Source organism: Sesamum indicum, linkage group LG4 (assembly GCF_000512975.1).
Source record: "Sesamum indicum cultivar Zhongzhi No. 13 linkage group LG4, S_indicum_v1.0, whole genome shotgun sequence".
Taxonomy (NCBI): domain Eukaryota; kingdom Viridiplantae; phylum Streptophyta; class Magnoliopsida; order Lamiales; family Pedaliaceae; genus Sesamum; species Sesamum indicum.
Window position 1 is genome coordinate 10,311,481 of NC_026148.1, and position 19,705 is coordinate 10,331,185.

The 19,705-nt window shown below is 34.1% G+C and overlaps 3 protein-coding genes across 3 annotated transcripts; 2 read left to right on the forward strand and 1 right to left on the reverse strand.

Moving 5' to 3' along the window:
* Positions 1,074-6,717, forward strand: LOC105160528 (zinc finger CCCH domain-containing protein 48). The gene is made up of 9 exons (XM_011077946.2): positions 1,074-1,849; positions 2,418-2,513; positions 2,932-3,021; positions 4,922-5,023; positions 5,354-5,500; positions 5,628-5,747; positions 5,851-5,910; positions 6,120-6,217; positions 6,315-6,717. The coding sequence occupies exons 1-9, from the start codon at positions 1,397-1,399 to the stop codon at positions 6,454-6,456; spliced, it is 1,308 nt and encodes a 435-aa protein (XP_011076248.1). The 5' UTR covers positions 1,074-1,396; the 3' UTR covers positions 6,457-6,717.
* On the reverse strand, positions 7,094-10,027 carry LOC105160529 (sorbitol dehydrogenase). Its single transcript, XM_011077947.2, has 6 exons — positions 9,722-10,027; positions 9,512-9,579; positions 9,043-9,279; positions 8,320-8,610; positions 7,673-7,860; positions 7,094-7,563 (listed from the first exon to the last, which is right to left on the reverse strand). The coding sequence occupies exons 1-6, from the start codon at positions 9,846-9,848 to the stop codon at positions 7,371-7,373; spliced, it is 1,104 nt and encodes a 367-aa protein (XP_011076249.1). The 5' UTR covers positions 9,849-10,027; the 3' UTR covers positions 7,094-7,370.
* Positions 17,095-17,745, forward strand: LOC105160530. Its single transcript, XM_011077948.2, has one exon. It carries the CDS (start codon positions 17,240-17,242, stop codon positions 17,603-17,605), a length of 366 nt encoding a protein of 121 aa, XP_011076250.1. The 5' UTR covers positions 17,095-17,239; the 3' UTR covers positions 17,606-17,745.

The following is a 19,705-nucleotide window of genomic DNA, read 5'->3' on the forward strand; positions in this document are numbered from 1 at the left end:
ATAGTTATGATTTATTAAAGAGACCTTCAATTATAAAATAAATATAATAATATTTCATAATATTAATCATAATATGACTTAAAACTATTTTCTATTTTTCCTAGGTATAAGGTAATTATAGTATTACATGAATGTTTGAATAAACTGAGTAATTAGGCAATACATTGGTTCAATCAATACATCAAACTTGTATTTATATAAGACAAAAATCCATACACTCAATAAAATTCAAATTCACGATGCACACTTAAATTATAAAACCTCAACTTTAACCATTAAATTAAAACATAATTGATATACTTATCATATAATTTATTCGAATTCGATCAGATACAATCTGAAATAAAATTTTCCCTACTTCTAATATGTCCTCCTTATTACACTTATACTCGAGAAATTACTTTCCTATTTATAATTATTTTTTTCTCCAATTACAACGATCGACTTACGTGTTAGAGAATTTTAGTTTAAAAGACCTCGTAATGGTCATAATGAGTTTTTTGTGTTATAAATAAAATATTGATTTTATATATTTTTATTAATGTACTTTTATATCTATAAATTGTTTTTCTTTTACCATTTTATAAATTTACTTATTAATAAAAAAATGTTAATATTTATTTGTTCATAGAAAATTTAATTGATATAAAAATTTTAATTTAATCCGATTCAATTTTATTAAATAAATAATTCAATTCAACTTCGAGTTGTGTTCCCAAATTGCATTCGACCAACCTATCGAGAAACCATTTAAATTGAATTTTATTTACATGAAAATGAATTCTTTATACCACACTCAAAACAAGAAAACAAAGAAAAAAAAGATACACCATACTATGAATTATAATAACAATATGTTCATCGATTTAGATTTATTAATATATTTAAAAAATAAAACGAAATATATACTTTTATATATAATATAAGTTAAATACTTTAATATATACCATTTCAGAAATATATCAGTTCAGACGACGCCGTAAAAACTCCGTGTGCACTCTGGAAGGATAATTAGCTAACGTAACAGGTGACGTGAAAAATCTTCACCCGGCGCTCGTTAATTCTACGCTTTCTTCTTAAAAATAAATATAAAAAAGAAAAGAAAAAGAAAAACATCCTCCTCTCTCTCTCTCTCTCCAAACTCAGCACCCCCAACCTGCGGTCTGCAATCCCCAAATTAGGGTTCTTAAAATCCCCTTCAAAACCCTAAATCTCAGATATCGACTCTTCACTTCTCTTACTCGGGTTCAAACTGTCATTAAGTCGCCTTACCCCAATATCACATGATCATACCCAAACCCACGCATATATTTATCGATACCCCAAAAGAAATATTCCGTTTCTTTCTTTCCTTTTTTTTTTTTTTTATCGCAGTTTTACAGTGTAATAATTCATCATGGATGTGGATGGGGGAAGACGAATGTTCCAAAGGCTTGGATCATCGTCTTCGAGCGATAGCAGCAGCAATAATAAGCAGCAAAAGGTGTGTTTTCATTGGAGACAAGGGAAGTGCACGAGATATCCGTGTCCCTTTTTACACAGCGAATTGCCCACAGCGGTCAATGGTGGTAAGAGGGCACATCAAGGGTTTGGGGCGGAGGATAATTATCGCGGAGGTGGCGGATTGAGGAGGAGTGGGAATTATAATTTTAGTAATAGTAATACGTGGGGGAGGGTGCAATCGCAGCAGCCTGGTAGTAGTAATAGAACTGCTGTGAAGAAGATTGAGAAATTGTGTAATCATTGGGTACAAGGGAGCTGTAAATTCGGGGATAGTTGTAAATTCTTGCATCAGTGGTCTACAGGGGATTGCTTTACCCTATTGGCGCCGCTTGAGGGACACCAGCAGGTGGGATTTTATTAGATTCCTCGTGTTTGTTTATGAAGGGTGTGTTGTTGTTGATGTTACTGTATGGTTTTCTTATTGGGTTATTGGTTTAATTTATAGCAACGGATGTATCCAATTCAAACTTTTGTAGTTTAGTAAAGTTGGGATGGTGTATCAGTTTTCCCTTTATCGGATTTTTGGTTTGCTGTTCCACCTTGTTGAAGATTTTACACTCTGTTTGGTGACACGTTTGGAGTTTTAGTTTCAAGTTGTTGGTTTTTCGGTTATATTGTTTGGAGGAACCTAGTCATATCACCGGATGCATCCGTCAGTTTATCTTTGTAATTTATTGTATAATGGTTGGAAATAAATAAATGATTGATTACAAATATCTATTATATGTCTTCTTTATAAAGGACCAGAAATTGCGAAAACTTTTAGTTCCTCTAATTCCTTTTTATTTGACAAAGATGAATTCTTTTGGTTATGTAATGGTTGCATTATTGTTATAGCATTTAATTGGCTAGAATTTGCAATTCGGTTTTTGTGTTCTTGTAATTATTTGTCTGATAGAAGAACTTGTTATCAGGTTGTTACAGGTATTGCTTTGCCTTCGGGGTCTGATAAGCTTTACACAGGGAGTCAAGATGAGACTGTTAGAGTTTGGGACTGCCAATCTGGTCAGGTTGTTTACATATTTCTTTTTTAGCGTTTTCTTTACTTCTCTCTACTTGTCAATTGTCCTGTGCATTCTATATATCTACACGGGAATAGTTTTATGGACATGTTGGTTTGATCCATTACATTTTGAGCCAAACGCTCACATGCCAATAGTTTAATGTATGTCATGATTGATACTTTTGATTAATCTGGAGAAAAGAGACAAAGGTGGTTTATTACTATACTGCCTATGTGCTTTGTATATACTACTAGTACCAGGAAAGCTTAGTTAATGGTATTTATCCTCATTTATATAGTGCTCTTATGTGGCTGCATCTTACATAATATGGAAATTGTATGTTTGTCATTGCAAGTCTTAATGCCTGTCCCCTGATAATGGTTGTAATATAACTATCTTGTTGATGATTGTACTTTGGTAACAGCTGGCAGGCCTGATAAATTTGGGAGGTGCTATGGGCTGTATGTTAAGTGAAGGTCCATGGGTATTCGTGGGTTTAACAAATCTTGTCAAGGTAATGTGAAGAATCAAAGCATCGATTTTGTTGCTTCATTGAGCACTCTCTTCTTTTTTGTCTTGTAAAATGCCTTAAAGGGCTACCATGTTTTATAGTAATTGCAACAGAAGTATCCTCTGTGGGTAGACTCGAAACCTCTAATTGTTATAAAATGTACTAACATTCATTAGTGATCTAGTTGGTAAAAAACTCAATCCATTAACTTTCAACTTGAGATGCCCATTATACCACTTATTTATGAGGCTTCCTTTTCATTTTAGTCTTAGTAGAAAGCGCTCATTTTTATGTACATTCATATTTCGTCAGTTGGTAAAAAACTTGGTTTGTCCACTTTTACTTTGAGATACCCATTATACCACTTCATTTATGAGGTATATGTTGACCTCGAACCACCTAACTATTCTATCTCATCCATCAGTTCATGAGATCATATCTGAACAATAAAGGTCAATTGTGCTTGCTTTTATTTATTTTTTTAAAAACAAAATCTTACTTAACTATACACCCTTCCACTGCAGTTAAAGGGGATGATGGCCACAGTTAGAGATAGGGGATGTAGCATTTGCAATACAGGCAGCTAGTTGTGCAAGGGATGGATGTGGGCAGTTGTTTGGGTCCTGGTTTAGTGATGGCAATAGTGTGGATTATCGAATGGGGCTGGCAATAGTCTGGGTAAGGTGTTGGCGGCAGTCTTGGGTAGGGGATCAATTAGGTGGTGTTCGCAATAAGGTAGCAGTACTTCAAGAAAAACAAGAAAGTGAAAATAAAAAATTTGAGCAAGAAAGGTAGAAAGTATGAATGTGTGATCAATTGGATTCTTATCCAAACAACACCTCGTATTAGGATTTAGATCTAGAGGGTACTACTATTTTTTCGAAAAGAAAGTATTTAAAATATCTTGAATATCATTTCTTGCGGAAACATTAAAAAAAATATAGGTACTAGATATTTGTTTTCAATTTGCAACATGGGTATTTCTTCCATTTTATTCTTTTCCAATAATTGTAAATAATTAAAGATTTCTTTCTGAATAAATCAAGTAGCATTTGGATAAAAAATCCTAATTTGGATCATGAGGAAACCAAAACCACCTTCCTCCTTTTTCCTTTATTCCTTATTTTACTCTTTTTCTTCTTTTCAGGGTCCATTGTTTCCCCCATACCCCACCTTCAGCACCACCATGTCCCTTCCCTATATCATCTAGCTGCTACTATGTTCATTGTTCACTGTCTCAGTAATTCCATCTGCTCCCAACCGCTGCCTGCCTCGCAAGCACATGCTGCCACTGAATTCCCTTCCTTAGATCACTGCAGCCATGCTATCCTCAACTAAGAAGCTGTTGTAACACCATCCCTTGCTCCAGACTGCCACCAACCAGCCACCATCCTAACCCAGACTGCAAGCCTGAACCACTGCCTCCAAAACACAAACCAGCCCAATTAGATTAGTGTCGTGTCACCAATCTTTGCCTGTTCTCCCCTGACATACAATTCTGAATATTAATATTTTTGGTTATTGTCCAAGTTAATTTGTGAACACGAGGGGTTTTATGTCTAGTTTTCTGATAGAAGGTTTTGCCATTTAGTAGGTGGATTTTGTGTCTTTTCCCATCTGTGTATCTCATGGAAGGGTCCATTAATCAATTAAGAGTAAATATTGGGTCAGAGGATGCTAGAGCACTATGTGATTTACAGCTCAACACATGCATATTATGGGTTTGCTGCTTTTGGTGGTGGGGGTTTCGTGTAGAATTTTTTTTAACTTGATGGATTTATGGTTATTTTCTAAAGAGAGGACTTTGTTGCAATTCCACTGCAATAAAATGGACTCTTACACAATTTACCCTATGGGCTCCTCAAAGTCCATCTTTACTAATTATTTTCTATTTCTGTACTAGGCATGGAACATTCAGACATCTACAGAGCTCAGTTTAAATGGACCCGTTGGACAAGTCTATTCCCTTGTGGTTGGTGGTGATTTACTCTTTGCTGGTACACAGGTACACTAGTCTATTGCATAGCTAACAAATTTACATGGTTTTTTCCCCCAATGCAGCTCAGTTGCTAAATTGTATTTGTGTATGCCATAGAAGTTTGTTTAATGTCAATAAATTGTTTGCAACAGTTTCACTTGCCATGTGCAAATCTGCATTCAGTTACCTAAGTTCTGTTGGGGTTTGACTCTGAAAATGCACATTTCTGCAAAAGTAAAATCTTTTGTAATTAAAATTTCTGTGTCATTGAGTTTCTTGTCTTTAGAAATAGTTCTGTGTTGGTGGGCACTGAAAAATTGAAGTACCTTTTTGTCTTATCATTGTTATTTACTGCAGGAGGGGACAATATTGGCATGGAAATTCAATGTAGCAGCCAACTGCTTTGAACCGGCTGCATCACTCAAGGGTCACAGTCTTGCTGTTGTTACACTGGTTGTCGGAGGTAACAGAATGTACTCAGGTTCCATGGACCACTCTATAAAGGTAAGTTGGTCTCTTGAAACAGTTTCTTATTCATCTATGGTTTCTTTTCGGAAGAATTTCTATGCAAATTTCTGTCATTGTAAGCTTGTTATGAGGTTTCTTATTGCTTCTTTGTATCTGTGTTCAGGTGTGGAGCCTTGAAACTTTGCAGTGTATTCAAACTTTGTCAGGGCATACAGATGTTGTTATGTCCATTTTGTGTTGGGATCATTTCCTTTTGTCAGCTTCATTGGATAAAACTGTAAAGGTAATTCCTTCACAAATTTGATGCTCCACCCCTAGTATACTTCAGTATAATTGCTTCATGAGATAGTTAAGTTAATATTTTCTGATTTCCTTACTTGGTGTAGGTTTGGGCTGCAACTGAGACCGGTAACTTGGAAGTAACATATACCCACAACGAGGAACATGTATGCTCTAGTTGTTTTCATCACCTCCACTGTTGCTTTCTTAAGCTGAACGAAATAACAAGATATACATGTTCAAATATTACTCTAGCATTGTCGTTATCACCAATAATCTTTTAAGCCACTTGGAGATGGTCGTACTAGTAGCAGCAGTTGCCCAAATTTCTTTCCATCGCTTGTTATACCAAATCTAATGTAAAAGTTTCCTGCAGGGCATACTCACACTGTGTGGGATGCATGATTCAGAAGCCAAACCTGTGCTGTTCTGCTCGTGCAATGACCACTGCATCCGAGTCTATGATTTGCCATCGTGAGCCTCTTTCTCTTGCTAAAAAGATTAATGCTGGTTTCTGGAAATCTTGTTATTATATCTGATGTCCTTACACATTTGCTTTATTTCCTCTTAGATTTTCTGAGAGAGGAAAGATCTTTTCAAAGAAAGAGGTTCGCGCCATACAGATTGGGCCAGGTGGCTTATTTTTCACTGGCGATGGATCCGGTCAAGTTAAAGTATGGAAGTGGTCAGCCGAACCAACCCCCATATCATAGAAAGCAAACTTATAGCATCCATTTTGTAACCCTCCGTGTTGTCCCCATTTTATTCTTTGTCAATGTACAAGCTCACCATGAAACATGAGAAAATGCCAGTTTTGATTTTTTACATTCTTCTTTTCCTTTTTCCTTCAGTAGTCAGGTTAGGTGATCGAGTATCTAATCGTGCCTCCATGTAATGTGATCATAATGGTTATCTGAATAAGTTTCTTATGCATTTCAGCCATTTTAAGGTAAATGAAATGCCATTTCATTGCACTTCCAAAGTGTTAACATTCTTGATCATTTTTAAATTTGTTGGGCAGTTTATCTATAAAATTACACTTCTTTTCCTTGTAACTTGAGGCAAATACATACACTATTATTAGGATCCATTTGGTTGGGCGGATAGGATAATGAGTGATAGACTCGAAGGCATGGACGGCGCATTGTCATGCATGCTAGTTTCTGTGTTTGGTTGAACACTTGAATATATTAAACAATGTGATATTTTTTGTACGGGCATAATTCTATCGAGGATCAGACACCGACCAAACAATAAACTATGCGTGATAACATATACCATCATGCAGAAACCCATCAACCGAACCATAGATTCTCATCACTGTCCCATGTGTTTTAGACAATTCGACGCTCTAGTGAAGGCCTTTTTTTGCATTTGGCTAATTGTACTAATTGGCGCCATCTTCCTGAAATTCAAACATTGCCAATACAGAAGATTGGTACTGTTAGCCCAGTTTTACATATGGAACATTTGGTCCAGAAACGAGGGAGATTCACTTAGACATCTGACTCTCGTTCAAGCTTTGTTATTTGGGAAAATAACAAAAGAAAATAGAAGAAACACGAGCCATCTCACTCTGAATTCGGTTTCCTCTGTTCTTTATTTTTACTATTTTACAGAAATACTTCTACAGATTAAACATGACCTTGATAGCGTTACCACCACGTGCACTGGTTTCAAAAGCTTCTTCAACCTCCTTCTGAGAGAATCCGAACCTGTGGGTGATCAACGGCTTAACGTCTATCTTTCCACTCCTCAGAAACTCGATGCACAAAGGCCATGTGTTCTTGTATCGGAATACGCCTACCACATCGACCTCTCTGCAGAATTTTCATGTTTAAGCACATTAATTATGAATCCGCAACAAACGTTGCAGTTGAAAACAGGGAGAAAAATTATAAGAGCATTCTTCTCAGATGCTTTGTATACCTTACAGCAGCAGGGGCAAGGGGGACTGTCATTTCAGTGTGACCCAGCCCGACAAGGCAAACTTTTCCACCTGACAAAGTGGCACCTAGAGCTGTTGACATCGTTTTAGTAAAGCCCGCACAGTCAAAAGTTATGTCAATTCCAGCCCCCATAGCTTTCTTAATTTGTTCGACTTCTGCAGATACATCCTGTATATAATTCGTTACTAATATTGCAACTAAAGTGGTATGGATGATGTAGACTGAAGAATAGATAAGGTGTGCGTTTATAACTTTCTCATCCAAGATTTTATTTGTTTACCGACATACAACACCACAGTTGGATGTCAGGTAGCTGTTGCGTAAGAAGTCAAGAAGTCAGAGTGCCAGATATAAGAGATTAAGAGTATGTTTTGTTGGAGCGAAAAGTGGGAGTATAAAAGAACTGGAAGTTAAAAAGTAATGTATAAGAAATAGTTTGGTGTTTGGTTAGTGGGAAGAAATGGAGGAAAAGTAAAACTCGATGTAAATGAAATCAACATATACTCCACCCTTTCTATAATTCAAGGCAGATGAAAATCTAGTTAGAGACTTGACATGCAAACTTCAATGATTGATAAATAGTTCAACTCAATAAATTCGGATATTTTGATGGACAAGGATACTTACATTAATATTAGTCGAAACTTTGATGGTCTCATCTGCTCCAAGCTCCTTAGCAACTGATAGACGGTGGTCATCTACATCGACAATCACAACTCTTGGAGATCCAAAAGCTCGAGCTGAAAGCATTGTTACAAGTCCTATAGGTCCCGCTCCCATCACCAAAACATTTGTCTCGGGACCAACATTGGCACGGCGACACGCATGGACCCCAACACTTAAGGGCTCACACATTGCCCCCTCCTCTAAACTCACGTTGTCGGGGAGTTTGAAACATAAGTCTGCTGGATGCACAATCTGCCACAACGGTTGAAGAAGAAAGTTACACTATCGATTACAGAGTCATGCTTCAGAATGATTGAATTAGCATTCACTTAAACAAGGTCATATTAACTACTGAGAATCGTATAAACTCAACCAGGCGATAAACTGATGCCGATTCAAGCGAATATGGAGCATTATGATCGTTCTGCCACTAATGAATCTACATACCTAATCTCCAAAATAAATTTTTCATACATTCATCCTAGTGAAATACGGAGGTACTAAGATACTATATGGATGGGAGAAATTGCTCATATTCACAGAATGACAGAGGTATAATGCAGAGCACCTAAACAAGAATTACAGAAACACCAGTAAACTGAAATCTGTGCAATGGGCATTCTTCTGAAACAAATAGAATCATAAAGGCAAATAATCTATTTAAAAGTTCAGCTCTGGTTAAACCTGGTTTGCAAGGGAACCATGAACAGGGGGAGTAGCGAAAAACTTCATCTCCGGGCAAAGGTTATATCTGCCTTCCTTGCAAAGAGCACATCTCCAACAACTTATTCCAGGTTCAATGGCAACGCGGTCACCAGGCGCTAGATGCTTCACTTCACTCCCAACTTCCTCAACGACACCAGCACACTCATGCCCAATCACCATCGGTTCTGTGACAACAAAATCTGCCAATTTCATCTCCTGAAACACGAGAACACCATCCTCTTAATAACAATTAGATTTGACTAAGTAGAATCAAATAAACATGTTATCAGTAAGCCTAAATTCCTCTCAACGCATCCTAGATCCTAAGTTCAAATCTCTATGTCATAGAAATTCAACATAAAATACACATAGAAACACATACGAAACACCTGGCTGTAATCTATGTCAATGAACATTATCATTGCCTAAAATAAGAAAAAGACTTCACCTTGAGGTAGTGAACATCACTCCCACATATACCCACAGCCTTCATCCGGATTCTAGCATCATGAGGGCCTAAAAATAGCAATCAAATTAATACACAAAGCCCAGATATAAAAACCATACAGCTATTTACTATGTTCCCCGAATCAAACAATTGAGCTCTCCAAAGAAAGAGAAACGAAAACAGTGCAAGAACAGAAGAACAATCCAATACCAAGAGTAGGAAGCTTAAAAGGCAGAATCTTGAGATTGTTAACCCCAAGAAGCCAAGCTGCCATGTTCTCTTCTTCTCCATCTTTCCCCTCTCCAACGTTTCCATGGGACATCCCACCCTTCCCCATTTCTTGTACAGGACTGTAATCTTCTCTCTCTCTTGTATCAAGAGTGAGATTTTGAGACTATGATTGGGTTTTTCCCATTTATTATTTTAATGGGAAGTATTAAAAAATCGTGAATTCGTGAAGATCTTTCCGATGATGATGATGAAATTTCAGGAAAAGACAAGTGGTGGATAAAGCCCATCAAATTTTAGTCACAGAATATTTAACTTACATCCTTGAGTTTTTATTAATAATTAGAAGTTGGCTTCTTGTTTTCTTGATTTGTATTTTAGTGGAGTTTGAATGATACTTTGATGACTATCCAAAAATATAATCTTTATCTTGATTATTTATGCCGCTTGTTGTGCGGCTTTCCTCGCATTTCCGTTCTCATTTTATGTTATCTAATTTTGTATTGCAATTTTATTTCAATTCTCCTTCTTCTTCATATTATTATTATATTATTTTTTATTTTATTTAATACTTACACGTCGTATCTAGATTTATATCTTTTAATGATAGTTATCTCTTTCTTTTTGAGCTAAAATACTTCTAACCATATAAATTTATTACTTTTTCAGCTCAAAAGATTCGATAAGGAGTAAAAATGGCAAAATTAAACTAAAAACAGAAATGGAAGGCATCTATGAAGGAATGAATAAATCCTGACAGATTTGCTGATCCGATTAGGCGTACCCACGCTTAATGCTCCGGTCAACTCTGAAGAAAAAAAAAAAGAAAGATGCGATTTATGCGGAAGAAAAAGAAATGATTGTCCTATGATTTTGGAAAGAATCTCTTGTATATTTGGTTGATGTAAAAGAATGATTCATTAACTTTTCAGAACCGATTATGTACTTAACCATCCCATATATCTAGACTCGTATGATGCTTTTAGTATAAATAGGAGGACCTCTCAATTCCATGGCATTAACGATTTTATCTTCGAATTCTCCTTTAGTTTTAATATATTGCCTAGTTAATGGAATTCCACTACTTTTTAGTGTGTTTTTCTATTAAGGTTAAGGTTAAGGTGATTGCTTGATACCTAAATGTTGTGAGATCTAATCTGTGCTTACTACTCTCGTTAAAATAGGTATTCATGTTATCCTCTGTGCTCTTATTACAAACATCTGATTTATGAGTAATATAATCACTTATTAATTATCAATAAGATTTGCTTTACTAATCAAACTTTACGTGTATCAAATCTATACTTCATCACGCATCTATTATTATGTGTCCATCAATCAATGATCTAATATTTCGACTAGTTGAAGAAATGCCAGTTGAACTCTATACAAAGATATAAAATTTTTAACCCGTTAAAATTTTTCTTTACGTCTATGAATATTTTAGTAACTTCACCTAATTTGCCCACGCGAACTTTAAATAATTGTAAACCTAGCATAAATATACAACATAATCAACTAACTTGTAATAAACATATAGATAAATATAATTGAATAATAGTTTTGGTTGAAACAACTCCCCGTTGTTGTCTGATTTGGTTTTCAAGGTGTTATATTAATGTGAGTTAGTTTGGGGTAGGGGGATGTGAGGAAGCCCCATAATTACCTTGCAATTTGCCTTCACCAAATATCTATTACCTACCTACAAACCTTTCTTTTTTGAATTTGACCAAATATTAAGTGGTTTTCACATCCATTTCATGACGAATAATGCCATAATTATTGGTCAACTTAAAACCCTTGATTCGTTCTTGAACAACATGTATAGTAATTATAACCTAAAAACATAAGAAAACAACAAATGGAAAAAAGTATCTTTTTTATTTTTGGTTAGAAATCTTTGGGGTAGGGGGATGGTGGCCAAACTTCCTTCATGTACATAATTTTGGACGCTTTGTTTACTAGTAGATATTTCACACATCATGTATATTCAACTAGTGCTACCAATAATAAACCAAAAACCAACTCCCTTATGGGAATAATAATAATAATAAATAAGTGATTGCATCTTTTATTGCAAAATAGTATCATATCTTATTTAATATATACATAAATAAAATACAAAATATTATTTTACTTTATAATAAAAAAATCAACTTTACTAAATGAAAAAATGACAAGTTAGATCCCACAAGCAACATATTATAAGTTCGAGTCTAGTAATAATATATATGTTATTTTTTGTGTTTACTTATAATTTGTTGGTTAATTTAGAATTATTGATAAATTATGTCTTGAATATTGTAATAATTGTACGTAGGTTGCTTTAAAAATATCAAATTTATTTTTCCTAAAATAAAAAAATTAGAGTCAACCCCTTGCAAATTGCATTCGAACACAAGTTGCCCCAATAATCACTCCAAACTTCTCCCCACCAAAATTCTGAGGACCCAGTACCCATCTATATAAACACACTTAGATCATCATGTCAACCTTATATAACACAGCAGCAAGCAGCCCATTCATCTCCTCCCACCACGGCACCCCGCCCCCGGCACCACCACCCCCTCCGCGGTGATGGCAATTTCTTCAAAATACAAATACATACGAATATCAATGATAATGGCCGACGCAGCCTCATTCTGTTGTGCAATTCTTTTTCTAGCCCTCATCCTCATGAACGATCGCGTCGTTGATGAACCTGCGGCACTGAGGGGAAGGCAGCTTCTGGACCGGCCGTGCGACGAGATATACGTCGTCGGAGAAAGGGAAACACTCCACACCATCAGTGAGAAATGCGGGGACCCGTACATTGTTGAGAGGAATCCCCATATTCATGACCCGGACGATGTCTTCCCGGGTCTTGTCATCAAAATTGTCTCATTAAAATCTACGCCTTGATTACTTTGTATATGTGCAAACTTATATATTTTTATTAATTTTCTCATACATGTTTAAAAAAAAAAATACAACATAATTATTACGGGCTTTCTCTTCTTTTTTTTATTTTTATTATGTAATTAATAAAATTAGACAAAATTAATTTGAGATGCTGAGGTCGAATCTTATCAAAATAATTCGTAGTTGTCTGTATTTATATTAATTGATTAATTACGCAATAGTGTATACCTATAAACTATTAATTAATCGTACGTTAAATAACTTCTAATGAATACATGGCGTAATAATGTATTTTATTTAATTATTTAATTTTAAAAAATAAAGCATGCAGATGCAGTTGAGATGTATTCATAAAAATACCGTTCAAACTGTATGCTTAATTTGTCAATAATACTTTTAGGAATTCCAATGATGATTGTCTTCTTGAAATAGTTACATGGTTAAATACAGTATTCTAGTTCAGAGGTTACTGTCTCTAAAAAAAAGAAATTATTATTGCTCATGATATTTTAATGATTATTGTCCGATGATCAACAATATCGACAGCAGTCTCATGTGTATGTTTGTACACTTTTTGTTAATGAAAAATACCCGTGAGGATTTAAATTGAAAAAAAAATAATTTATGAAATGTAATATATAAAAATTATAACAAATAGGATTAAATTAGAAAAAAAACTTTAATATATGAGACAAAAATATAATTTTCCCATAATTGTATTGTAAAAATTGAAGCTTGAATCAAAATGCAATTACTATTTCTGCTACCCAAATTGTACGTGGCCGAAACTTAGGTTTATGTACTACTCAATCTTAAGCTATCCGACGTGAAATGTAACTTTAAGAAAAGTGATTTAATGTTTATCCACTTTTTTCTTTTTCTCCTAATTTATAAGTGAATAACAAGTTATTATCAAAAGTGTGTAACTTTGGTCAGTTTACAAACCTTTTAAATTAAATATTTCATGAAATATTTTATCAAAATTAGCTTTTAATAGACAAACTTACAAACTCCCGTACCAAAGAATATTAGGATTTTTATTTAAAAAAAAAAAGGAATAGATCGTCCTTAATTTATTTTTAAAATATTTCATAAATTTATAGACTAATTTTGACAAAAAATATTTCTCAAATTAATTGTGTTGTTCAGAAAAAAACAATAGTGTATATTTAAGGTATTTTAATGACGGGTTTTGTGTATTTGCTACCAAAATAAAAGTATTCTTTAAAGAACATAGCTAAGCCTGCAAAGAGACTAAGTGGAGGAGGTTCTTGAGGGTGGACCTCCGACACTCAAATCAGTGTTCGGAGTCGGTTCTTAAGAGAGAATGAAACAGTACGTAGGGCAGCATAAGCTACGTACACTTGATTGGGGGAGCCAATATTTATAGCTGTCGATCTAATTGTACGATTTCAAATGCACTCTTGATCTGTGATAAGATTTACGAGCTACAATAATTCATACATATTAGTGTTTCATAGTGACATACAAAGTATCCATTGATGAAATATATAAAAAATTTGACTCAAATCTTACATATTTAATTTGAACAACGTAAATACAAAGATCTTAATGAAGAATTTTCAAAAAGTTGGGAGCCTTTAACATGATATACTCTAAAGTAAATGATTATAACTTTTGGAAGGTTTCGGAAGGCCTGATATGAATATTCCAACATCAAATTGTTATCAGTCTGGAAGGTAGGTTGGCGTCCTTGTACAAATTGCATGGAACAATTATTTGTGAAAGCAACAATTACTTGACATGTATGTCCGAAATGATTCATCAAATGCCATAATGTAAAAAATTCCTACAACTTTTCTTAAACCTGACACGTACACACATGCTGAACATCATCTAGCTAGGGTTGCTATTAAGTGAATCCACCCATTATTCTAACAAAAAACAAACAACATTAAAATAGATACATAGACAGTTATCCACTCATCATATATACAATTGGGTCAACTGCTCCTTATATATATATCCCTAACATTACTTAAATCATGCATTAATCAAGAATTACATATGTTTGATCGCTTCAAGAACATGACATTCTTCCCTTTTCTTGCAAAGATGTTAAGATATTCTTTCCTTATAATCTCATCATTAATCACTTCTGCTCTCATCTTCCATCTGATCTCTATTCTGTATTTATAAAAAAAAAGATAATTTACTTCTCTCCTTTTCGTGTATAATAAATTCACATTATTATATATTTTATACATATAATATATATGTATATATATACACTAAAACAAATGTAAAATTTAACTATATAGTTAATTAACATAGTTAAAAATAAATAATCATAATAAATAGTCATTAACCACGATTACCTCAATAGTTGTTAGTCATGATTGCTGCAAGTGTCGCTAAAATATTTTTTATCACTAAAAGCCATGAAAAAAATAATTTTGATGTTGGATAAATTGAATATTTGCATCAATTTTATTTAACCATAGTTAGTAATAATTATTCCCCAATCATTTTAATCCACAACCAATAAAACTGCTGGCAATAAGAAATTTTGTTTTAGTGATACTAATTAGAAACATTATTATTTTACAATAAAAGATTTGTTTGAGGAAAGAGTCGCTATGTGTTAGGTTATAACAATTCGAATCGAGTTGAACACATCATTATTTGAACTTGTTTGAATTACCATCGAGTTTAAAAAATTGTGTTTGAATATTGATCTAATCGAGTATAAAAAATTTTAATTAAGTCAAATATGAATCGAACATGAATAATTTAATATTTTTAAATATATTTTATTATTTTTGCAACCCTTATATCCGTAGAATGAAAAAGGAAAGACTTAAGTCCAGAACGTAAATGAGGTGTAAGCATCTATCTAATTATGTTTGCGACAATTGAGATGATAGATAACAATTATTCTGCACTTATATTGATAATGGAAGTTGCACAATTACCAAAATACCCCTATATTTTTTCACCTTTTCATGCATTTTATCGCTGAGCGCGTGGGGCCCAGTGTGCAGGTACAGTAGCGGCGGCAGCAGGCTTTTACAGAAGGTGATGTGGCTCGCTCTTATTGGAGCCACGTGTCGCATACCTAGAGGGTACCGTACAACTATATATAGCCTCATTTATGATTATTCAAATACGTTTTCACCACTTCATTTTACCGCCATATTTGTGATCTCACTCGATCTCATTACTATATTTTCGACCCACCCCACTTTTCTAACTTAAGTATCGGAGGGCAATCGCCGAGGGCTTCTCGACTAGTTTTATGTTTGCTGTGTTCTCAGGATCCACTTCAGGTAGTTCGAAAGAGGGATTCAGCGACCTAAACTCAGCGATCCGACCCGACGATCCTGATTTCGCGTGACCTACATCATATATATAATTGAGAAAATACATAGGTGCAGGTGGTGCTGTTGCAGTCAAAAAGATAAGGTGCACCCAACCGGGATGGAACAAAAGGAGCATCAAAGAATTATTTTTGGACAAAGACAACAATGCCCTTCTAACTTTATTAGGCGTGTAAAGTTTTTTAATAATTCTGGGAATTTATATTGATTTTTCCGATTAATTTAATAAATGCTTAATAAAACATAATTACTAATTATAAAAGATATAAATCGTAAATCTGAACCAACATCCGATCAAGTACTAATATTGCAACGTCTGAAATAAGTAATAATAAGAGATCGAGGATTCAAATTTTGTGAATTTAAGTATAGTTTTTATTACATGAAGTTCCGATGTTGGCCTTTCTTCGTGTCATTTTAGTTGCCCGCCCACGACTATTAATGCGTACCGTCCAACCCAACCATCATCTGCCTTCCACTTCTAAACACGTGTTTTCAGAAACGCAATGCTTTGAATTAAATTAATATATATGGAAGTGAGGTGGGAAAGCAAGTCAACTTTGGAACTTGCATTGTGAGAAAGGGTGTCTGGCTTAGCCAACCCCGTCAACTGGGATCATCGGACCTTCTTTTCTTCCTCCTGTCGTATGGGTCACTTTTTATTTATTATAATATCTTTTTTAATTTGTACATATATATGTTCGCCCTATACTTCATTTAATTTTAAAATTCTATCATCATTCATTCTGAATTATTAGTAAAACACAACATAAGGATTACTCTACTTCTAACTAATATTTATTTCATAATTAAATTATAAGTTGATTTTTAAAATATTCAGAGAACAGTATATATATTATAAATATTATTGTCATTTATTAAAGTTGTGTCGATTCTTAATAGACTCGTGGCCTACTACTTCTATGAATCTACTACGAGGTATTGTGCAACAACACTTTATTTTTTTTGTTTAAAATACTAATAATAATTTTGACATCATTAATTTTTGAATTTAGTAGTAGACAATAGTTATTACATATCCATAGTTGAATTTGAAATTAATCAACTTTCCACCCAATAAATACGTCCAAAAGACTTACACCATAACCCATTACCCCCCCGCAATAAATACGTCCAAAAGACTTACACCATACCCCCGCAATAAACCCCTTTGCTAAGACAAACGCTTATATCAACAGACGCACCACCAACCCTCAAATCATTCCTCTCTCTCAGAATATAGAAAAACGTAACCTATATGGCTAATTATCTCTCCAGCGCATTGAAGTTGGTAAAATCGTGTCTTCCGATAGCAGACGCGTCGTCATGGTACTGCGCCATCGTGTTACTGGCCCTCATCATCCTCATAGGCGGTTCAGTGGGGGATCAAAATCACTACGATGAAGAAGCGGAAGGGGCGGCGGCGAGCCGGGGGAAGCTCAACCACCTCCGCCCCTGCGATGAAATATATGTAGTCGGAGAAGGCGAGACGCTGCACACGATCAGCGATAAGTGCGGCGACCCTTTCATCGTGGAGCGGAATCCTCATATCCACGATCCCGATGACGTCTTCCCTGGTCTTGTAATAAAGATCACGCCCAGTCCTTATCCTTCCATGCTCTAGTTACCTGCCTGCCTTTTTCTTTTTCTTTTTGAAGAAAAGTATTCGATCATATGCATGTATACAAAATTACACAACAACCCTCATATATATACCTATATTACCTCTTCTTTTGCTTTATATATGCCTGTGTGGTTGAAGAGTGAATAGTGCATGCGTTTATAAACTCACCTCTCTGTTTATATTGGGCGACTTCTCAAATGATTGGGGAAAATTCTCACACAACACAGTTTTTGCCTAATTAAATTAATTACAAAATATGCATTATATGTATTATTATTTTTAAATTATATATTAATCACATTAATTATATTATAGTTGATGTATAATAGATTCACGTTTTATCAAATCCAAACTGAGTTAAAATTCGCCAATGATTGATCACTCATCTCCTTCTCTCATCTGATTTAAATCTCTGTATATACACATGGAGTTTGTTTATTACGAATTCTTGTAAATGCCAATTGTGTGTACAAAACTTATTTGTTCTATATATTTTATTTAAAAAAACATACAAACCATAAGAATTGAATATAAATATATTAATAAGACTTATGATTAAAAAGAAAAAGAAAAAGTTTTTATCCACTACAAAAATGTCAGTCGCGGCTAACTGCTAACACTCCACATAATTTTTGGGTTAAATATATTTTACCCTTATAATATGAAAAATGAGCAAAACTCTCAAGCAAATCAACATTATATCAATGATTTAAATAAATGATAAATTGCTTCATTCTTTAAAACATATAGAATAAATTTGCTATTTTTTTTAAAAGCATTTGTTTTGCGCATTTTTTATATTATATGGATAAAATATTGTGTTTAACCCCATAAGTTTTGATAAAGTGAGACAAAAATGAAATTTTCATTATAGAAAGTTGTGATATGGAGATTCAATATAATGAAACACAATATATTTATTTATTTGGAGAATATTAGAGGTGGGGGAGTGCCCGTAAATTATATATATATATATATATAGTGGGATGAAATGATTAAAAATTATAATATATTAATTATAGATCAATTAATTAAAAGTTTACAAAACATCAAGTATATAAGATTTTGGTTGGGTTAGGTGGATTCGCATATATTTTATAGGTCATTACTGACACTAAAACTGGAAAGTAGTGGCCCTCATTAAAATTGATAAGTATGTGGTGAAACAGTGAGCATAGGTATAGGTATAGGTACAGCCCACTTGAAGATATGTTTGTGGTAGAAATTCAGACCACTCTTTATTAAATATAACAAACACATGATGATGTCTATTGCCTTCTTTTCAATTTCAGTGTTGGTCGGTTCAGTGCTCATTTTATTTATAATTTGAGATTACCTAAATTCGATGCCGCTCATAATTATGCAATGACAATGCAACAGATTTTCAAAACCCTCACTACTTTGTTATTTATTTTTAAATTTTTTTTGGGGGTCCATATGGTCTAAGTCCAGCGGGCTAGGCTTATTAGTCCACCACAGGCTTCAGAATATCAACCTGACAAGAGACCCCTCCAAAGAATCAAGCTCGGTCCAGAGGCCTCCGCAGCCTGCCTTGGTGGCAATTGGGAATATAGGATGTACGTGTAATTTTAAAATTTTTCTAAAAAAAATATAATTTCATATTTTTAATGTCAAAATTTTGATAAACTCACGGGAGACCCAACCTATTATGTGGAAATTAATTATAAAGGTACAATTCAAGTAGTACATAGGAATTAATCAGACAAGACACCAATCATAGATAGTCATAAATATACGTAAGTGGTAACGTGGAATTAATGATAGAAATTAAACACCAATTATACAAAGTCGCATAAACTAGGTGACACACTTATACTCCAATAATGCTATTAAATACCGATTTATTAGTTCCCAAATTACTCTATTTTATTTATTTATAACTTCGTACACTGAGTTATACATAATCGACCCCTATGATCTGTTATTTTCAAGAATAAAAATATAAGTCAATCTTCAAACCTTTAGTGCACAAAAAATCTAATTTTAATACGAATCAGAATTACTTAAGCAATATCTTCTAATTTTTGTGCTGAAAATAAATCGTGGCAGTGAAAGTTTGTCAGGGTCTGAAATCAAACA